General features: G+C 52.7%; 2 protein-coding genes across 7 annotated transcripts in view; one reads left to right on the top strand and one right to left on the bottom strand.

The window, feature by feature from the left end:
* Positions 1 to 1,103: 1,103 nt before the first annotated feature.
* The window catches only part of ACSF2 (acyl-CoA synthetase family member 2), a 31,301-nt gene continuing 11,968 nt past the window's right edge, over positions 1,104 to 20,436 (bottom strand). The window contains exons 2-16 of one of the 4 annotated variants that reach the window (XM_086358129.1): positions 13,878 to 14,073; positions 13,372 to 13,500; positions 13,076 to 13,129; positions 12,670 to 12,788; positions 12,399 to 12,564; positions 11,767 to 11,862; positions 11,477 to 11,634; positions 11,103 to 11,194; positions 10,721 to 10,797; positions 4,209 to 4,316; positions 2,860 to 3,011; positions 1,904 to 2,045; positions 1,712 to 1,822; positions 1,511 to 1,579; positions 1,104 to 1,250 (exon numbers count right to left, since the gene is read on the bottom strand). In XM_086358129.1, coding sequence (XP_086214255.1) covers positions 1,200 to 1,250; positions 1,511 to 1,579; positions 1,712 to 1,822; positions 1,904 to 2,045; positions 2,860 to 3,011; positions 4,209 to 4,316; positions 10,721 to 10,797; positions 11,103 to 11,194; positions 11,477 to 11,634; positions 11,767 to 11,862; positions 12,399 to 12,564; positions 12,670 to 12,788; positions 13,076 to 13,129; positions 13,372 to 13,500; positions 13,878 to 14,073 — 1,720 coding nt within the window. In that variant the 3' untranslated portion in view covers positions 1,104 to 1,199. Of the gene's footprint in view, positions 1,251 to 1,510; positions 1,580 to 1,711; positions 1,823 to 1,903; positions 2,046 to 2,859; positions 3,012 to 4,208; positions 4,317 to 10,720; positions 10,869 to 11,102; positions 11,195 to 11,476; positions 11,635 to 11,766; positions 11,863 to 12,398; positions 12,565 to 12,669; positions 12,789 to 13,075; positions 13,130 to 13,371; positions 13,501 to 13,877; positions 14,074 to 20,436 lie in introns of all 4 variants that reach the window. The other 3 variants (XM_086358130.1, XM_086358131.1, XM_086358132.1) reach the window with 3 other exon arrangements.
* CHAD (chondroadherin) lies at positions 5,766 to 19,348 on the top strand. 3 transcript variants are annotated; one of them, XM_086358142.1, is made up of 4 exons: positions 5,766 to 7,234; positions 9,225 to 9,388; positions 9,655 to 9,800; positions 18,476 to 19,348. In XM_086358142.1, exons 1-3 carry the CDS (start codon positions 6,455 to 6,457, stop codon positions 9,794 to 9,796), a joined length of 1,086 nt encoding a protein of 361 aa, XP_086214268.1. In that variant the 5' UTR covers positions 5,766 to 6,454; the 3' UTR covers positions 9,797 to 9,800; positions 18,476 to 19,348. The 3 variants fall into 3 exon arrangements, with proteins under 3 accessions (XP_086214268.1, XP_086214269.1, XP_086214267.1); XM_086358143.1 differs by lacking the exon at positions 18,476 to 19,348 and adding an exon at positions 15,714 to 16,550; XM_086358141.1 differs by lacking the exon at positions 18,476 to 19,348 and adding an exon at positions 10,015 to 10,525.

Below are 20,436 nucleotides of genomic sequence, written 5' to 3'. Positions count from 1 at the left end.
TTGGACTGAATGCTGCAGGAGCAGCAAATCCCTGCTTGGTCAAGAGCATAGGCTGTCACCTGGGTCGGGCCAACCCCAGGCATCTGCTGTGAGGAGAGTCAGAGATGGTGTATGTGGGACAGATAGGGTTCAGAAGAAGGGCTGGACAATCAGACACCCGAACTGTCCCAGGAAGTGGAAAGATCATGGGCTTTGGAATCAGGCAGCTGGGTTCTAATTCCAGCTGCGTAAATTTGGGCAAGACACTGAACTTACAGTTTCATCCTTTGTGAAATGGGGCTAATGCCTGCTTGACTGTGTTCTTGGGAAGATTTCTACAGGAAATGTTGGATGTATCTGGATATGGATACAACAGGATATGGATGTGTCTGTACGTATACAGTGACTGGCACTCAGAACACCCTAAATTTATGTTCATTTTCTAAAAAGTAAAGATGAGGCTGCTGCGGCTGCTGAGGGCAAACAATGGGAGATAAGGCTTGCAAGCAGAAGGAACTTTTCCTTCTGTCTCTGAACTAGAAATCGATGTGCTTAGCTGTTTTTTATTTCTTGGCTCAAGCTACAGCTTGCTTTATCCTGTTTTAACTGCCCATCAAGGAAGCCTTGGTTTCATTGATTAAGAAAAAAGATCCAAATTGGTTTGCTTGGGAGGGATAGGGGAGTAGGGGGATGTAGGATGATAGTTAAAGGGTATAGAGTTTATTTTTAAGAGGTGATGAACAGTTTTTATGTTGACTTTGTTGATCAGTGCACATATCTGTGAATATACTAAAAACCATTGAATGTAACACTTTAAATGGGTGAACTGGGTAGTATGTGAATTATAACTCAATAAAGCTATTTTAAAAAATCCTTCTTGCTGCACTAATCTGGCAACAATGTGAAAAAGAAATGTGTTGATATCTAATTGTGTTAGATTAGATAACACCCTAATTGTGTTGATATCTCAAAGGGATCGAGCAAGGATTAAATGAAATAGGTAATGCACACCAAAGTGCTTAGCACCATCGTTGACAAGGAATAGGAGTTTTAAAGTGCTTTGGGTCTCTTCCCTTCTCCGTCCTGTAGCAGCTGCAAAGAGAGCACACCAGCAAGAGACCAGCCAAAGTAAACAGAGAAGCTCTTTATGCCAGATCACAAAGCAGACATGGGGAATGTGGGAGAAGGGCAGGGAGGAAGGATCTTCTCTTTTCCTTTATTCACAGGTTTAGATGTTGCTCCATCTGCTCTCGAAGTTTGAATTTCTGGATCTAGAGGAAAGTGAAAGAAGTGAGAATTAGGCAAGCTAGCTAGGGTGTCCAAGCCCTGCTGGTTTGCCTGGGACTGAGGAGTTTCTCAGGCTAAAGCCAGGAAAGTTCAGGGCAAACCAGGGTGAGCTGACAAACTTGTGACCCAACTGCCAGCCTCTCAACAGACTCTGGCTCATCACTCAGGGAGGCTCAGGCAGGGCCACCTGACCTTTTGCACCTGGGCTCCAACTTCCCTGCCCCTCCCTGGTCTCCTTACATACCTTTCCTGAGACGGTGAGGGGGTAGTTTGTGACAAAAACGATGTACCGGGGAATCTTGAAGTGGGAGATCTGTAGGCCAGAGGGGGATAAAGCATGAGGTTGGGTAGGGTCATGGTGGGCAGTGGGTTGACAGGTTGGCAGGCAGAGGGTATTAGAGAACTGGGCAGCACAGCAATGCTTGGGGTGAATTGAGGCTCCCACCTTCCCTTTGCAGAAAGCCTTGATCTCCTCTGCCGTGGTCTTCTCCCCTTCCTTGAGCCGAATGCAGGCACAGATTTCCTCCCCCATTCGGTCATCCTTCACTCCCACCACCTTCCAAAGTCAGAGACAGATATCAGACATCCCCATCTGTGTCCCCTGCTCTTGGGCTCTCACCTGGGCTGGGTGCCTCACCTGCACTTCCTGAACCTGTGGGTGTGTGTGAAAGAAGTCTTCGAGCTCGGCGGGGTAGATATTCTCGCCGCCACGGATGATCATATCCTTAGAGCGGCCCACAATCTTGCAGAAGCCCTGCTCATCCATCATGGCAATGTCTCTGCAAGGAAAGCCCAGGAGCTACCTCTGACCTCTGCCTCATCTGGCTGGCTCACTCACTCACTCCCAAACACTTAGGAAACACCTACCATATGTCTTACACTACTCTAGACTCTGGGGCATATGGCACGAACAAGACATTACCTGGATCAAACAGGAGGAACTATCTCATATAGGAGGCAGACCAAACCGAGTAAACCCATACCTAGAGCATATTTTCTCTCTCTCTCTCAACATATCTATGCATACACCTTTTGGGGCTGGCTTCTTACCATTCAGGTTTCAGCTCAAACATTTCCACCTGAGAGAAGCCTCCTCTGATCACCAAAGAGAAAGGAATCTCGCTTCTCCACCACAGCCACTCTCTCTCCTGTGACCCTATCTTATTAGTTGTGTTTATGAATGTTGGAAACGATCTTGACTGTATCTGTCTCCCTCCACCAGACATGGGGGAAGTAATAGCAGGTCCTCCCCATTGCTTTCCCCTGGACCACCAGTGTTTAGAACAGTGCCAGCACATGGCGGGTGCATAATTAGAATTTACTGAATTAAATGACTGCCTGAATCTAGGCTCAGATTTTGCAGGCACTACCCTAGGAGTTCTCATCTGTACTGCGTTTGGTCCTTCCAGGAGCCCTATTTGGAAAATATGATCATCCTCATTTTATACATTTTTGAAACTTAAGTCTCCGAGATGGGAAGGGGCTATCTTGACAACTGGTTCTCCCAGTTCTAGTTCAGTGTTCCCAACTCAGCCTCAGGACCCCCAGCTTCCCCTCGGCAGCCGACCGCTCCACCCTGCCCCGCCTTCTCACCCCGTCCGGTACCACTTGTCCTGTCCAATTGCTTCCTCGGTCTTCTGGGGCTCACCCCAGTAGCCCAGCATGACGCAGTACCCTCGGATGCACAGCTCTCCAGGTGTGTTCAGCTCTGTCAGTGTCCCCGTCTCCGTGTTCACAATCTGGGCCTGGGACCAGGCAGCTTCAGGCTGGGGCCTCCCACCCTCTCACTTCAGGATGAGGGGCCTCAGGAATGGGGAGAGCTTTGCCTTCTTTCCCCCTATAATGAATCCCCCTGGCTCTGCCCATCCCCAAGGAATGGAGACGCAGGCTGAGTAGATCTGTCACCAGTTGGGTACCTGAGCTGGGCATGAAAGAACAGTTGAGGCCCAAGTCAGGAGGTGTGGGGGAAACAGAGTGGGTGGGAGCTGCTCAGAGAAGGAGGCCAGAAGGGGGGCCAGACCAGCTAAAGAATTATAAACTGTGCAGAAGGAAGGGAGTCTCCTCTTACTTCCCACTAAGCAGTAAATAAAGAAGCCAAAGAGGGTGGCAGAGCAGGGCCACATGAACAGGAGAGGTGGCAGACAGGTAGAATCTGAAAGCCTGGTCGAGAAATGAGCCACAACCATTGGCAAGGAAAGCTTAGCCCTTGTGCCTCGTGTCTGCATCTGTGAAATGGGGAGAACCGCACCCGGCCTGTCTGCCTCACAGGCAGGCCTCTCAGTGAGTGACACATGGAACACGGCAGACACATGGGAGGGACTGGTGTCACTGCACACTCACTTTAGGGAGGAGAGAGGTTGGCCCCAGGGGAAGCACATTGGCAGTAATCCCAGAGGGGCGAGGTACAAGGCGGGAGGGGAAAGTACAAGGCGGGTACGCTGGCATAAAGCATCAGCACTGGAGGCTGGGAATTTGAGAGTGAAAGGTGCTCTGGGTCAGTCTTCAAGATGCAAGGGACTCCCAGAGGGAGAAGCTATTTGGGAAACTGTTTATGCCAAGCACAAAGAGGAAATCTGCTGAAATGAGGTGGGGAAGGAGGGGAAGGCTATGGGAGAGAAAGAGCTGTGTAGGAAAAATCTCTGTGCTCTGGCTCCTCTATGAGGCTGTTCTGGCTGCCCCAAAACAGACAGTGGGCTTGGCAAAAACACACCTCAGACAGGAAGGGAGGCTGCAGAGAAGTTCAGCTGGCAGCTGGCCACTGTTCCAGCTCTTCCCAGTTCAGGCCTCAGCCCACAGAGAAAGCCCCAGGCCAGGGCCAGGAAGACCTCGTGGCTGGGGGTTCTCAGTGTCTGGAGTGAGCTGTTTGGATCTCTAATTGAAAGCAATAAATGTCCCAGGGGCACACCCAGGTGAGTGGTGGGAGGGGGGTGTCTGGGGCCCACCTCTGTGTGAGGCATGACTCTGCCCACACTTTCTGCCTTCTGCTCCACAGTGTCCTCAGTGAAGTTCATGAAGGTCACGGGGCTGTTCTCTGTGGTTCCATAAGCCACCTAGAGGAGCCAGAAAGGGTGTTTGGAACAGAGCCTGGGGAGCAGAAGGATGGGGAAGTTACCCTGAGGGAAGGACCTGGGGTGGGGAGTGGGTTGTGGGGGATGGAAGCAGTTGAACAGTGGGAAAAGAGGCATATTTGGCAGAGGTCAGGGGTCAGAAGGCAAAGGCACTGGATATAGAGTCAGACTAGCTCAACTAGCAGGGGGCCCAGGTCTGAAATAAAATTGAGAGCAGGGAAGCCATTCTCTTCCAGCCGGGCTCTCAGTCTTCCTGGTTCCTTGGAGCAACCACATGGTTTAGCCTGTGGCTCCCAGTTACCAACATCTCAGCTTCCCCACCCCATCCCCAGGCTGTCTTAACACCCCCTTCCCGATTTCAGGCCACAGCATCCCCTGCCCCTTCTTTCCAAGCTGAAGAATCCATAAATTTGATGAGAAAGCCAGCCTGCCTTGGCCCAGACGGGAGCTACACAGATACCAGCCACCTACCCCTATCCTGCCCCATCCACTCGAAACCCGGGATAAATGCCTGGTCTTGGGGTAGGGTGCCCCCCCCTTCAAATTCTGGAAAGTTTCCTGTAAATTTGTTTTGCTCAAAATAAAAATACAGCCAAAGCAAGGGTTTACAAAGCCAGTGGCACACACCCCAGCCCCCCTTCTAGTGGTTGGAACATCCTGAGCAACAGAAAAGCAGCAGTCAGCCTTGGAGGAATACCACAAGACAGTGTTCTGGCCCAAGTATGACCCCCATCCAGAGGCAATGGCTGGAAGGGGCTTAGGACGGCAGGCTTCCGCACCTGAGCACCGCATGAAGGGAGAGGGGCTGGGGAGGTTCCTTCCAGCCAGCAAAGACACCAGACCTTTGTTCGTCCGTTCATCCTTCAGCCCTCCCCTCCCCTCCTGTGTTAGTGGGCATGAATCAGGCATAGCTGGGGTCTGGCAAGACTTGGGGTCTGGTTTCTCCTCGCACCCCCCAACACAGACAAGAACTCCTACCAGTCAGCCCAGAGCTTGCTTTGGGGCCAGAGCTGTGACTCTGCCTGCCCACCCTCCCGTTTCCACAGGAACCCAGACACCGTGGCTGACAAGTAGACACACAGAGACCCAGTTGGCTGGGGTAGGGCTGCCCACAGGACCTGGGGTCGTGAAGCCTGAGCTGTTGGGACCCAGCCCTCTCACCCACCCTTACAGTCCTGGGGCCACTGCCCGGGTGTGGCTTCTGCCAGGTACACCTTGGCGCCACTCTGGCCACCACCCCTAGAGAACCACCCCCCACAAAGGGTCCTGACCACTGCAGGGTGGGGTAGGTATGAGGAGATGTGGACATTTTAGGGAGATTAGGGAGGGGGGAAGACAGAGCCACCGTGCCTGTGGTCTTTAGGTGTTTGCCGAGGCCTGTGGGTCATCCCCTCGCCGCCAGTTCCCACTTTTCTGGTTGCCTTCAGTCGTGGCAAAGGGATACAGGGGGTGCAGGGGACAGAAAGCCAGCTTGAGGCTGGGAGAGAGAGGCCAGGGCCAGTCGAGGGCGGGGAGGAGCTCCACCTTCTCGAGAGCAGCTGGAGCGGGGAGCCCGACGCCAGGGTGGCTCTCACGCTCCGCCAGCGCTGCACAAGAGCCCCATTAAAGCGCCGCCGGCCGGCGACCGCGGCGAGACTCGCGTCCGGCTGCCAGGCCCTGCTTCCTCCCTCGCTGGGTCCAGGGCACGCGGCCGAGGGCGTCTGGGGGGAGGCGTGGAGGCTCAGACTTGAGCAAACAAATAAGTTCGGGGGCTGCCCCTCTCCCCGACTAGGGAGTAAACTTGGGTCCTGGACACACCCATACCCTCCCCCGCCCCGGGCGGAGAGGAGATGGGGTGGGCAGGGAGCGGGTCCGAGGGCAGGGAGACAGGGGCCCGAGCTAGGGGCCGAGGTTCAGGGCCAGTGCGGCCCCCCGCAGAGTCCCCAGGGTGGGAGGGCCCTTCCCCGTCGAGGGCAGGGGCGCAGCTCTGGGCGGGAGGGAGTTAACCCGGTGGCCTCCGGCTCCACGTAGGAGCTGGCTCTGGCTGCCGGCTGCGGTCAGGGCCACCATATAAATAGGGCGGGAGACCGAGCGCTGAGGACTTGCCGCTGCCCCCTGCCTCGGCCCCAGACGTCCTGGCCATGGCCCGCCCGATGCTCCTGCTCAGCCTCAGCCTGGGCCTCCTGGCCAGCCTGCTGCCTGCGCTGGCCGCCTGCCCCCAGAACTGCCACTGCCACAGCGACCTGCAGCACGTCATCTGCGACAAGGTGGGGCTGCAGAAGATCCCCAAGGTGTCAGAGAAGACCAAGCTGCTTAACCTCCAGCGCAACAACTTCCCTGTGCTGGCAGCCAACTCATTTCGGGCCATGCCCAACCTCGTGTCGCTGCACCTGCAGCACTGTCAGATCCGCGAGGTGGCCGCTGGCGCCTTCCGAGGCCTCAAGCAGCTCATCTACCTGTACCTGTCCCATAACGACATCCGCGTGCTGCGTGCCGGTGCCTTTGACGACCTGACCGAGCTCACCTACCTCTACCTGGACCACAATAAGGTGACGGAGCTGCCCCGGGGGCTGCTCTCCCCTCTGGTCAACCTTTTCATCCTGCAGCTCAACAACAACAAGATCCGAGAGCTGCGCTCAGGTGCCTTCCAGGGCGCCAAGGACCTGCGCTGGCTCTACCTGTCAGAAAACTCACTCAGTTCCCTGCAGCCCGGCGCTCTGGACGACGTGGAAAACCTTGCCAAGTTCTACCTGGACAGGAACCAGCTGTCCAGCTACCCCTCAGCTGCTCTGAGCAAGCTGAGGGTGGTGGAGGAGCTGAAGCTGTCCCACAATCCCCTGAAAAGCATTCCCGATAATGCCTTCCAGTCCTTCGGCAGATACCTGGAGACGCTCTGGCTGGACAACACCAACCTGGAGAAGGTGAGCTCCTGGTTGCGGGGCTGTGCCCTGGCTCCTTCTTCACTGCCAGGAGGCCCGGGGATCCAGGGCCACAGCTGGGCACCATCCCCTCTCCCCTAAAATTCCTCTACCAGTGGCTGTCTCCAAGGTGTGGAGCTCTGTCCTCATCTTATCGCTGCTGCTAAGTCGCTTCAGTCGTGTCCGACTCTGTGCAACCCCATAGACGGCAGCCCACCAGGCTCCCCTGTCCTTGGGATTCTCCAGGCAAGAATACTGGAGTGGGTTGCCATTTCCTTCTCCAATGCATGCATGCATGCTAAGTCGCTTCAGTCTTCTTATCATGTCCCCACCCCAAATCCTGCCCTGCTGTCCCTGTCCTGAGTCTCAGCCACTACCCTCCTAAGATTCCTACTTATAAACAGAGTTAGGCTGTCCTGGCCCCACCAATGGCCCCCAGGAGGCATATCCAGGGCCCTCAACCCCCCTGCTGTGTGCAGAAGCCACCTCTTCCTGTTAGGCCTTCCACCCCTCCTCTGCTGTTTTTTTCCTGCCTCCAGTAAACCTACCACCCCATAAAGGGAGGTTTGTTTATTGAGAAGCCTTCCAGAGGAGCTGGGCAAATCAGGCCCACAAAGAGACCCTGTTCCTGGTGGGGAGTGTGCATGAGTGCTAAGGTGGAGTGGGGGGCTGGGGAATGAGCAGGGAGCACATAACTGAGGAAGACCGCCTCCATGCCTCCCAGAGGCCCTGGTGGATCCCCCACCCCACCCCCAGTCCACACACATACATTCCACTGCATTCTCAGGGTCATTTCAGCTGAGTGGGGACCATGGACTAGGGGCCTGCCCCAGGCTGCAGGCATGGCATCCATGGGTTCTATGAAGGGGAAAAGGCAAGAGCCACTCACTACTGTCAACCTTCGGCACAAGGACCCTAGGTGTCTCCCCACAGGAAAGATTGGCCATGCCTCACTGTGCCCCAGACCACTCACTGCCCTTTGCCCACCCTGGTCACCAGACCCATCTCCTGACTTTGTCCTCCCTCAGATGCCCAGTGCCTGGCCAGGTGCTGCTGCCTTGGGTCAGGGTGGAATCCCTTCTTGGGACTAGAAAATTGCTCTGGCGCAGGGCCTTCACCAGGAGGTTTGGGCAGGAAACAGGGTAAGGTGGGAAGATAGATCAGAACAGTCTGAATACCAGGGAGGTTCACACCCTTCCCTGGACCACAGGCACAGAGATGAGGGCAGAATCACCTGGATAGCAACCGGCCTTCATCTGGGCGGACAGAGCCTGCCCGAGCCTGCCCTTCTTCAGCCCCGAACACTCCCCAGCTGAAGTCACAGTCCCCTGTGGCCCATTATTGCCAGCGTGGCCTTTCAGTGGGAAGTACAGCGGGGAAGCAGGGGCTCATTTGGGGCAGGCGAGGCCAGGCAGGAACTGTGACGTCTGGGCCAAGATGTGGGCACCAATAGAATGTTTCCTCTGGAGCCAGCCAGCCTGGCCCAAGACTCCACCAAGGTGGCTCCGCAAATAGTGCCTGGCAGGCAGTGCGGGAGCAGGGAGGACAAAGCTGGGGGCATGCAGGACCCTGGGCCTGTGGGGAGCCTGGGCCCAAGGCCCATCCCACCAAACACTGGCCAGCTTCACTCTGTGCCAGCTTGGGCCACGGAGGCCAAACTCTGGCTGCCTCCCCAGTCCCAGTGTTTGCACAGGGAGCACGGTGCCAGAGGAAAAGGAGCTAGAAGTGGCCCTGCAGCTACTGTTGACTCCCTAGTGCCACCCTGAGCAAGGGACTTAACCTTGCCCTGCAATCTACATATTGAAAATAACACTACCTAGCTCAACAGACCATTGTATGGATTAGATCTTCTGAGAAAACCTAGTCACGCTGTGAACCTGCTCAGGGCACCACTGCTTGCATTCGGGGTGGACCCTGCCCCGTGGGAGCATAGAGCTGGGAGAGGCTGGACACTGGGACTGAGCTGCTCACTCACACCCACCCTGCTCCCTAGTTTTCTGACGGTGCCTTCCTGGGTGTGACCACGCTGAAACATGTCCATCTGGAGAACAACCGCCTGCACCAGCTGCCCTCCAACTTCCCCTTTGACAGCCTGGAGACCCTCACCCTCACCAACAACCCCTGGAAGTGTACCTGCCAGCTCCGGGGCCTTCGGAGGTGAGAGGGCCCCAGTAGTACCCCTAGAGGCCATCCTCCTGTGATGGAGTGGAGACATACTGACCCTGCACTAAGACATCCTAGGCATATGTCCTAGATTTGCTCCCTAAGAGGTGTGGGACGCTGGGCACTTCCCCATTTGTAAAATGAAGATGACAGTTCCAGACTACCCCAAAGCAAAGTCAACCTGACCCCATGGCTCACTGTCCTCACCTCCAGTACTCTTCCATCCCTTCCCCAACCCCAGCAACTCTCTGTCTCTCCAGGTGGCTGGAAGCCAAGACCTCTCGCCCTGATGCCACTTGCGCATCACCCGCCAAGTTCAGGGGCCAGCACATTCGTGACACGGACGCCTTCCGCGGCTGCAAGTTCCCCACCAAGAGGTCCAAGAAAGCCGGCCGCCATTAAACAGGTGGGGTCCAATGGGCATGGCCCCTATTCTCTCTCTGGAGACTCTGGAATTGAGGAGGGTGTCCCAGGATACTTCCATTTTTACAGGGAAAGGAGGGGAGGACTGGGGCTCCCTCCTCTAAGGGGGAAAATGATACCTCCTAGGACTCCCACCATTCTCTCCGAACAGCATCTAGACTGTTGGGGTCCTGACACCAGTCCTTGCCTCACCACAGGTCCTGACCCAGCCAGTCCTGGTGACTGGCCTCTGCCTTCTGCCGGAGAAACTACTGATCCTCTCACCTCTGACTCCCATCTTCTCCCAACACCCTCTGCTGATACATAGATCTGTTCACACCTAGACATGTCCTGGCAGGGCACCCGGGCACTCCAGCACAAACCCAGCTCCACTTGATGCTGAGAGCTCCAGCACGCCTGGCCTCACGGCCACAGCTCCTCTCAGAGAAGCTGTTGCTAAGACCCCCAAGTCCATTAGGACCAGAACAGGGTGACCATCAGGATGGCCACCCTTCCAGAATCCTCCTCTTGATTTCCCTTTCCCTGTCATTTGGAAACAAACATCAGATCCTTGCCCTACCCCTTGCTCCTAGGAAGGGTCTGAAGCCCCTACCCTCAACTCTGCCAGCCCCCACCTGCCAGGACACTGGTGCTTTGCCACACATCCTCCCACGCTGCATTTCTTCCCCAGATTTCTATAAATATAAATTTATGTATGTATAATATTTACTCCCCTGTCACCTGTCTTTGTGACTTGAGAGCTATTGATGAGGTCAGACTGCAGTTTCTCACATCTGCTTTCTAGAAGGAGGGCCAGCCGAAGGGTCTTCCTTGGAGACCCAGGCTGGACTCCTCGACACATCCAGCAATCTGTTCTTGCCCAGCCCTGGCCTGCCCTCCACCCCAGCCCCTGCCTCTACTTACCACTAGCTCCTTCATGTTCAGCTTGTTGATGATGGCTCTGATCAGCTCTGGGGGTGCAGGAGACCCAGCAATCACACCTGAATCGGAGAGAGGGCTGACACAGCTCCCACCTTCTCCAGGTCCAGTAGACTCCCATTCACCTGTAGCCCTTTTTAGGAAATAACATTCCCTTTGCTTCCCAACCCTGGACTTGTTTCTAGACCTGGCAGCTGTCCTTAGGCTGATGTCTAGGCAGCTGGTCTTAGGCTGGTGTCTAGGGACATAGAGGATTTCCCTCCCTCCCACCCATGTTTAGTGGCCTTTTTGCCCCTAAATGAAAGATTGGGCACTTATGCAGCTCACTAGGCTAGTCCTGGCCTCACCACTCTTGGCCCCATCCCACCTCCACGCATGGTTGAGATGTCGTAACTGGAGAAGTCTGGTTGGTTCAGAACGTCCACGAACATTGTGGGGGTCCCATACAGGAAGGAGCCTCTGTATAAGGGAGGTGCATCTCAAAATCAGGCTTGGAAGTAGAAGGGAACTTCCTCCTCTCACCCACCAGACTCTAAGCCTACAGTAAGGGCCACGGCTACAACTGTGGGATATAAGCAGAAGCTCCTTGGAGGGAGGGACTGGTCTCCTGAGAATCTCCCACTACCCCATCTCCATTTCTCTTGATTGGAGGGCGGAGACAGCTTGGAAAGGAATCAGGGCCCAGGAGTGAGGAACAGGAGGATCTTATCAGCCCACAGATAGCTGCCCACTGATGCCCACCTTTCTCTGCTGATGGCCTCCAGCGTCTTCTTGCCCTCAAAGACCGGAGAGCACAGGATGAGGGTGACACCGTGCATCAGGCTCACCATTGTGCCCCCCACAGAGCCCAGGCAGTGGTACAGGGGGCTAGGCAGCACTACCCGCGACTCCTCTGGCGTCTGGAGATGGAAGCAGGAGCTGGGTCTATTGTGGGGCCAGAAGCCGAGCTCCTCTAACCAGAAGGGGGAACCCAGCAAGCCCCCACCCCTGCAGGGTGCCAGGAAGCCCTTGCTGGGCCAGCACCCCCTCACCTTCTGGTGCAGTCTCAGGCGCTGCCCTATCATGTTGGCGTTGTTGACAATGTTGTAATGGGAGAGTGTGGCCCCCTTGGGGCTGCCGGTTGTCCCCTGACAAGACAAGAAGCTGATAGCTTGGCCTCTTTCATCCCATCCCCTTCCCACCCTGGGCCACGGCATGGAAGAGCACTGGACTGGGAGTCAGGAGACTGAGATTGTTGCCCTAGATCCATTCATTCACTCAGTACATATTTAGCAACTTGCCTTGTGCCTGCACGGTGCCAGGTGTTAGGATTCAGAAATGTGGCAGAGAAGGTCTACTCTCAGGCCACTTATAAGGTGGCTCAGAGGCTCACCAGCAGATGGCCTCTCGGGGTCTCAGTTTCCCCATCTGCCAAATGAGGGGCTCTGACCTGTGGCGGCTCAGCACATCTGCCCCTGTGCTTGGGACAAGAGGGCCAGGGGAGAGGGGCATGTGACAAGGACTCTAGTTGCTGATGTTTTCCAGGGCAGAGGGGACAGCTAGGGCTGGCCGCAGGAGAGTGCTCTACTGATCTCTGCTGCCTCCTTGCTCTCGGGGCGGGTCTCAGGGCAGGCAGGTGTTAGCATGCCAGCCTGGGTTCAGGACCTGGAGATCTCTGCCGTACCGAGGTGAACTGGATGTTGATGGGGTCATGGCAGGACAGGAACTGCTGGGTGTGCCGGAGCCGGGTCAGATTTTGCTCTTGACTGCCAGCTGCCACCACCTCATCTAGAAGCAGTGTCCCTGGCAGATGGGCATCCACCGAGATGACTGTGGTCAGATCTGGAAGCCTGGCGGTGGGGAGCATGATGAGAGGGATGGCCCACAGAGATGGGTAAGGAGTGAGGGGGCCAGGAAAAGGCATGATGTACCCCTCTCAACCCAGACACCCCCACCTCTGACTCTTCAAGGCCCCTGGCTGGGCCTTCTCCACCTCTGGACAGATCTGCTTCAGGATGTTGTAGTATTGCTGAGTCTTGAATTGCTTGGGAAATACGAGGGCTTTGCAGCCCACCTGTAGAAGGGGAGCCCCCCACCACGGTCAGCAGGAAGCCCCAGCCTGGGAATGTGGTAGAGTCCTGACAGTTGCTCTCTCTCCCATACACACAGCCACCACCCCCGACACACACACTAGCCTGTATGACCTACCATCCCCTCCTCCCACCCACTGCCTGAAGAAGGACAGACTCAGGGTGTTCCCTGTGCATGCCCCCCACCCCTCTCAGCCTTCTGTGACAACTGGAAGCCCCCTGTGCTAGGTACTAGCTGGCTTCTCCCACAGTACCCAAGGAATGGGCCCACCTTCTTGAGGGCATACTCCAGCTCCATAGCCTGGTACGCTGGATTCACAGATACCTGGTGGAGACAGTGAGGGCACGTCACGTGTCCTGGGCAGATGCTGCCATTTGCAGCCCCTCCACCCTCAGAGGCAGCACCCTGTACCTTCAGGCTTCCCTGGTGGGCTTCAGCAGAAAGCACTAGCTGGTCTGAAACCAGCCAGGCACTGGTGTGATTCTGGGGCCAAGGGTCCAGGGAGCTCCCCTGAATGATGCCCTCCCCCCTGCATACCCAGCTATGCCAGGTAATCCCCTCCTCACCAGAATGATGCCAGCCTGGGCTGTGGCCAGCTGCATGAGTACCCATGCATAGGAGTTGGGTCCCCACATGCCCAGCCGGTCACCCTTGCGGAGGCCGATACTCAAGAGCCCAGAAGCAGCTTTATCCACCTGGAGTAAACAGAAGGGGAACAGAGGAGTGAGATGCAGGTGAGCAGAAAGGAGCCCATGAGTCTGACTTTAACCTTTGGCCCAGGGGTTCACATCAGAAGCACTTGGGAATGAGGGACAGGCAGATACGCAGGCCTGAGGTCTGGAGGGGGACTTGGGAACATGCATAGTTAACCAGTGTCCCAGAAACGACTGATGCAGGAGGCACCTGGACCTCCTCTGCCTCAGCCCTGCCCTCCTCTCCTGACATTCCTTGGGGTCTCTCAGGCAGCCCCAGCACCCTGCCCCATAGCCAGGCACCACCCTTGCAGCTCCACCAAGCTTGGCACCTGGGGGCCAGCACCTGCCCACTTTGAAGGTTCAAAGTCAGGACCCACCTCCTCCTTGAGTTGGGCAAAGGTCAACCTGATGTTTTCATGGTGGACAACCAAGGCCTCCTGGTCTGGGACCCTCTGTGCTGTGGCATCCAGGCACCGCCCCACGGTCTTGTTACTGAGGTGCAATCCGACGTGGCCCTGGACATAGCTGAAGCCTCCGACGGGCAAGGGGACAGTGTGATCCAGCTCTCCAGAACTGTGGGAAGAGGGGCTATGTGCTCAACTGCACCAAGCCAGGCCTCCCTGGAACCAAAGGCTGGCACATCGTGCTAGGAAGCAGGTTGCATACAACGTGTGCAGGAAACTCCAGAAACTGTCTGATCTGCCCCATCGCCAGGGACCCATTTAACATAGGAGCTACTTTGCCCTTGGGAAATCAAAACCTGGATGCTGACCTCTGTCCCTAATCAGAGAGAAGGTTCTCCCCCGCCTACTCCTCAGTTTCCACTCAGTGCCAAGGGTCTGGAGCCTTGGTATCCAAACCCTGGAAAGGGACTCTAAGGTCAGTCATGCTGAGAGGTAGCCTGGGCGGGCTGGGAATGGCCTCATTCTAGACACCACTTCCTCCTGGTAAAAAGACCCCTGGGTATCTGTCAAAACCCACAGAATAATCTAACACAAGGACTAAACCCTGATGTAAACTTGGACCATGGTCAACAATAATGTGCCATGCCTGCATGTGTGCTAAGTTGCTTCAGTCTAGTCTGACTCTGTGACCCTATGAACTGTAGCCCCCCGGGCTCCTCTGTCCATGACATTCTCCAGGCAAGAATACTGGAGTCAGTTGTTGTGCCCTCCCTCCAGGGGATCTTCCTGACTCAGGGGTTGAACCTGTGTCTCTTACACTGGTGGGCAGGTTCTTTACCACTAGTGCCACCTGGGAAGCCAATAATGTACCATACTAGTTCACTAATTGTAATGTGCCATACGAATGCAGATGTTAATATCAGAGAAACAGTGCCAGGGATGGGGTCGGGGGTGGGCATAATGAACTGCATGTATGATCTACTCAGTTATTCTGTAACTAAAACTGTTATGAATTATTAAAACAATTAATTATTATTTTTTTTAAAAAAGGTCCCCAGAAGTCTAAGTATCATAAGCTTAGGCCTGCTTATGCCCATTTGCCAGACCTGGGTGACAGGTGCTGGGCTCCCATCCAGGCCCAGAGAAGTATGTGACAGCTCTCAGACCCTGTTCTCATCCGAGAGGGCTTGCTCCAGATCCAGGCTTTCCAGACCACCACCCCAGGGTGGTGTGGGCCCTGGGGGCCCTTCCTGATGATTCAGTCCTACAGTTGCTGAGCTGAAAAGGCCAATCCTAATTGTCACCGATTGGCTGCTTCTGGCTTATGAGGGAGAATTTCTGGATGGAATAAAGTATGCAGGGCAGAGGGGAGCAAAACTGGGTTTCCCTATAAATGAGAGAGGAGACCTCACGTCACATGAGGGTGTGTCCCAGTGCAGGCTGATGGGTAGGTTGTCCTGACTTCAATAAAGATGAGTCACAAACTGGAGAGCGAGTGAGCACTGGATGGAGCTGGGGGCCTGAGGTCTCATCCCAAGTGTGCCACTGGCTGGGTGGGAGATTGTCACAAACACCTTCGGTGTCCCTTGACATGTGTCCTCAGCACATTTCTAGTTTCACTGATAGGGCAGTGTCTTGTGGTTCTGTCATCAGGGACTCACTCAAGTTTCTCCTTCTGTGTCTGGGTGGTTCTGGGAGGCATCAAGCCTGGGGGCGGGGGGGGGGGGTGCGGTAAGATCCTGGTTGCCCACACACGCCCCAAATTGACTTCTTGTCTCCTCTCCATACTCCCTCACTCCTGCTTCCCAGGATCACAAATAAACCACCTGCACCCACGTACCTGTTCTCAAGAAAATCCAAGTGAAGATACCTGTGTCTTCTCCTCCCTGGGCCTCAGCCTCCCCACCTATAAAGTCTGAGGACTTGGATCTGTGGTTATCCTCAAAGGGATGCTATCTAGATCACCTCCCTGGGCAATCTTCTCAAAGATTGTAGTGAGCCACCTAAGCCAGCTGGTTTCCTCAGGTGTGCTAGGACAGAAAACAGCCAGAAGTCACAGGCCTCTGAAGCCCTGCCAGCCCCCGCATTCTACCACTCAGGTTGGCAGACCTAAAGAACTACTGAGGTAGTTCCTCGTAGTCACCATGGCACCCCTCAAGAGACTGTGTACCCAAATCCTTCTCTCACAGGCATAATGTGGAGGGCACTATTTTTGCCCACTAGGAAACAGATGTGCTCCTTTCTTGGGTTTGCCACAGTGATGGGTGTAAGAGCAAGCATGTAGAGAAAACCTGCTTAGGAAGAAAGTCAACACAGGGGAAAGTAGAGAGATGGAAAGACAGAGACAAAAACAGAAACAGCCAGGAAGACCCAGCGACAGACTTAATCCTGAGCTTGTCGAATACCTGGACAGTCACGTGTTGAGTCTACCTGCCTCTGGACTTTTCACTGTCACCAGTCAATAAAGTCCCTCCTTGAATTTAAACTAGTTTGGTGAGGGGAGAGAGGAGCTGAATTCCATTTGCAACAACATGGATGAATCCAAAGGACATTATGCTTAAGGGAAATAAGCCGGAAGCAGAAAGTCTAATGTTGCATGATCTTACTTATATATGTAATCTAAAATATGAACAAACATTTAAGCTAGTCTGAGTTGGGTTTCTGTTGCTTACAACTGGTGAATCCAAACTAAATACATTTTTTGCATTCAGTGGTTTACCACTGCCCTTGAAGCCTTGGTAAGCCACCTCCCAACAGCCCAGCATCTGGATTAGAAGGCAGAAAAACACAGATTTCAGCCAGTTTAATGGTCTTGTTGTCAACAAAGCATTAAAAGTGGGGAGCTGGGGCATCTGTTTCACAACACGGATCCCCTTATTCTCAAAATGTCCCAGAGTCCTGTTTGGTGTGGAATATGATTTTCTACACACTCACCATGGTTTTCAGTGGCCTCTTGGAATGCCTAGCTGACAAATCAACAGGTTGATTTATGTGCCCTTCCCTGGTGGCTCAGACAGTAAAGAATCTACCTGCAGTGTGGGAGACCTGGGTTCGATCCCTGGGTTGGGAAGATCCCCTGGCAATCCCAGGCAATACTGGCAACCCACTCCAGTATTCTTGCCTGGAGAATCCCCCAGAGGAGCCTGGTGGGCTATAGTCCATGTGTTTGCAAAGAGTCAGACACAACTGAGGGACTAAGCACAGCATCCCCAAATGTAGTTCAAAAGTGTACTGTCTCCTTTATCTTCACAGCGGCTCTGATAGGTGGAATGACAGAGACTCCCAGTAGCCCCTTCTCCCTTAATAATACACCCTCAGATGTTTACCTGGCCATGGCCATGTGGAATAGACACCACATTTCCAAGCTTCCACAGTAGGTGGTCTGGTTGAAGAATAAAGTCTGGCCAATGGGATTTAAGCAGAGGTTGTGTGTATGTGTGTGCACAGCTTCGGAGAAGAGCCCTTAAAGGGAAGCACATCTTCTCTTTTTCTTTCCTGCTGGCTGGAATGCTGCCTGTGATAGTTCTCTTGGAGCACATGGTGAGCTTGGCATCGCAGAGCAACAAGACAGACGGACATGGAGCCTGACAGCAGGCTGTACCACACCAGCCACACACTGGCCATTTCCCAGAAAAACTCCATCTACTAAAACCATGGTGAGAAGGGGTTTCTCTGATACACACTAAGCCAGTTCTAAAAAATACAGGTGGGCATTATGAACTCTCTTTGTACAGGTAAGGAAACTGAAGTGCAAAGAGGCCAAGTGGGCTGCCTAGCTGGTAAATAGCTGAACCTGAAGTGGAGAATGGAGAATCCAGCACCACTACCCCAGCATGATAGCCTTGCCTGCCCAATTTGGGGAGAAAGGATGAGATGGGCTCTGGATTTAGTCCTTATCTGATCACTAGAGATTGTCTAATCTCAATTTTATTTTTCCACAGTTGTTTACTAATTGAAGCCAAGAAACGGGGACTGGGGTAGGACAAGGTTGAAGTGAAAACAGGTTGCTCCTTCAAAAGATTGAAGAGTTTGAGAAACTCATGTCAAAGCTCATAAATTTAAGAACCACCCATCATTTCAAAAGCCCAAATGCAAACACCATTGATTCTAGTTCTCTCCTTCCTCAAACACACCCAAAACACCTTGAGCAAGAAGGGCGGCCACTTCTTTTTCTATTCTTAAACAAAGTGGCAGATACCCCATTTATACCCGAAAAAGAAACTAGATATGGTTTTAGGAAAAGTTGTCTGTTTGTGGAAAGTTTAAGGAGCTGGAGCAGGACGCCAAGAGTCCCAGGTGCTCCCAACTCAAACAACTAGAGTAAGTCTTTAGCTACTTGGAGTGGGTGTTATAAAATGCCAGTTGGGAGTCAGTCAGCTAGGCAGGAGCTGGGAGGGAATGGAGACAAAGCACAGCCGCACCTAAAGGTGTGCGCAGAGAATGGGCATGTGAGAATTCAGGCCTAGATCTGTTGCCAGATCTTATTTCATAAGACAAGTTAGGAAACAAGGGTTACTTATAAAAATAATTGTTTTGTTTGGCAACTAATGGATCCACTGTTTTGTCTTCAGTGCCTCACAGGGCCTGGAATGTAAGAAGTGCTCAAATGAATAACCAAATGCTTGAATTATAAATAATGCACATAACCCAATTAAAAAATAAGCAAAGGACTTCAGTAGACATTTTTCCAAAGAAGATATATGAATGGCCAACAAGCACATGAAATGTAAACTGAAACCACAATTAAATAGCACTTGGAGACCAGCCCTGGGATTTCTTTGGAAGGACTGATGCTGAGGCTGAAACTCCAGTACTTTGGCCACCTCCTGCGAAGAGCTGACTCATTGGAAAAGACCCTGATGCTGGGAGGGATTGGGGGCAGGAGGAGAAGGGGACGACAGAGGATGAGATGGCTGGATGGCATCACCGACTCGATGCACATGAGTTTGGGTGACCTCCGGGAGTTGGTGATGGACAGGGAGGCCTGGCGTGCTGCAATTCATGGGGTCGCAAGGAGTCGGACACGACTGAGCGACTGAACTGAACTGAACCGAACTGTACCCACTAGGAAGGTATAAACAAGAAACCAGCATAACAAATTTGGGGAGCATGTGGAGAAACTGGAACTCTTTTGCATTGCTGATGGGAATGTAAAGTGGTGCAGCTGCTGTGGAAAACATTTTTGGTGGTTCTCCAAAGAGTTACACATAGAGTTAACATTTGCCCTGGCAATTGTACTCTTAGGCACATACCCAAAAGAAGTGAAAACAAGTGTTCAAAGATTTGTACACAAATGTTTAGAGCATTACTATCCACAATAGTCAAAAACTGAAAAGAACCTGAATATCCAGCAATGCATAAATGGATAGACAAAATGGGGAATATCTGTACAATGGAATATTATTTGACCATAAGAAGGAATAAAATACTGATACGTGCTACAACACGGATGAACCTTGAAAATACTGTAGTAAGTGAAAGAAGCCAGACACAGAAAATCACATATTGTATAATTTCATTTATGTCATGTTGAGGTTAGGCAAATCTGTAGAGACAAAAAGTAGAGTAAGTGGTTGCTTAGGGCAGAGGGGATGGGAGGATAGAGAGGTGATAGCTCAGGGTGTGACTTACACATATCCATAAACACAATAAAAATGATTGAATTGTACACTTTTTAAAATAATGTACAAAATTCTATTCCTAGGTATACAGCCAAAAGAAATCATACATGTGCCCACCAAAAGACAGGATATTTGCATTTGTATCTCCAATATGGAAACTACCTACTCAACAGTAGAATAGATAAATAAATGGTGATGATTATTTCAATATTATATAGCAATGAGAGCCAATGAACTATGACTACACCCAAAGATATGAATGAAACTCATTAAAAACTGTTAAATGAGAGAAGCCAGACAGGAAAAGGTATATACCATCTGATTCCATTTATATGTACAAAACAGGCAAAACTATTTTCTATGCTGTTAGAAATCAAGGGAGTGGCTCACTAGGTTCTGGTTCTATGGGTGTGTTCAATTTATCAAAAATTTATCAAACAAGTACATAAAATATGTGTAATTTCCTGAATCTATGTTATATTTGAACACAAAGTTAATCAGCTGGCTCAGTGGTAAAGAACCCGCCTGCCAATGTAGAAGATTCAGGAGATGTAGTTCGATCCCTGGGTTGGGAAGATCCCCTGGAGAGGAAAATGGCGATCCATTCCAGGATTCTTGCCTGGGAACTTCTCAGGACAGAGGAGCCTGGTGGGCTACAGTCCATGGGGTCACAAAGAGCCGAACACAATTGAGTGAGCACAATGGTGCACAATAAAGTTAAAAAGAAGAGCTTTCTAGGGCTTAAACCAGTGTTGACAGAAACACAATTCATAAACTAAATTTAGCAACTGACTATGGTATTTACCATCCTGTCAGAAAAATAAAAGCAGCATGTATTGCTTCTCTGCAAAATACATGCATACATTAATAAACAATACTGGGCAAGCCGAGCAAACACATCTGCTTGTGAT

This window comes from Bos grunniens, chromosome 19, assembly GCF_055505025.1.
Source record: "Bos grunniens cultivar Pamir isolate PY7600 chromosome 19, Bosgru_T2T1.0, whole genome shotgun sequence".
In the NCBI taxonomy this organism is placed as follows: Eukaryota; Metazoa; Chordata; class Mammalia; order Artiodactyla; family Bovidae; genus Bos; species Bos grunniens.
This window is presented reverse-complemented; position numbering and strand designations above follow the sequence as displayed.

What these genes read in the sequence shown, in the direction of transcription:
- CHAD (XM_086358142.1), top strand. Translation starts at nt 6,455, where the DNA reads ATGGCCCGCCCGATGCTCCTGCTCAGCCTCAGCCTGGGCCTCCTGGCC. An exon ending in ACAACACCAACCTGGAGAAG is followed by an intron (nt 7,235 to 9,224) that starts GTGAGCTCCTGG and finishes CCTGCTCCCTAG; the next exon opens with TTTTCTGACGGTGCCTTCCT. An exon ending in CAGCTCCGGGGCCTTCGGAG is followed by an intron (nt 9,389 to 9,654) that starts GTGAGAGGGCCC and finishes CTGTCTCTCCAG; the next exon opens with GTGGCTGGAAGCCAAGACCT.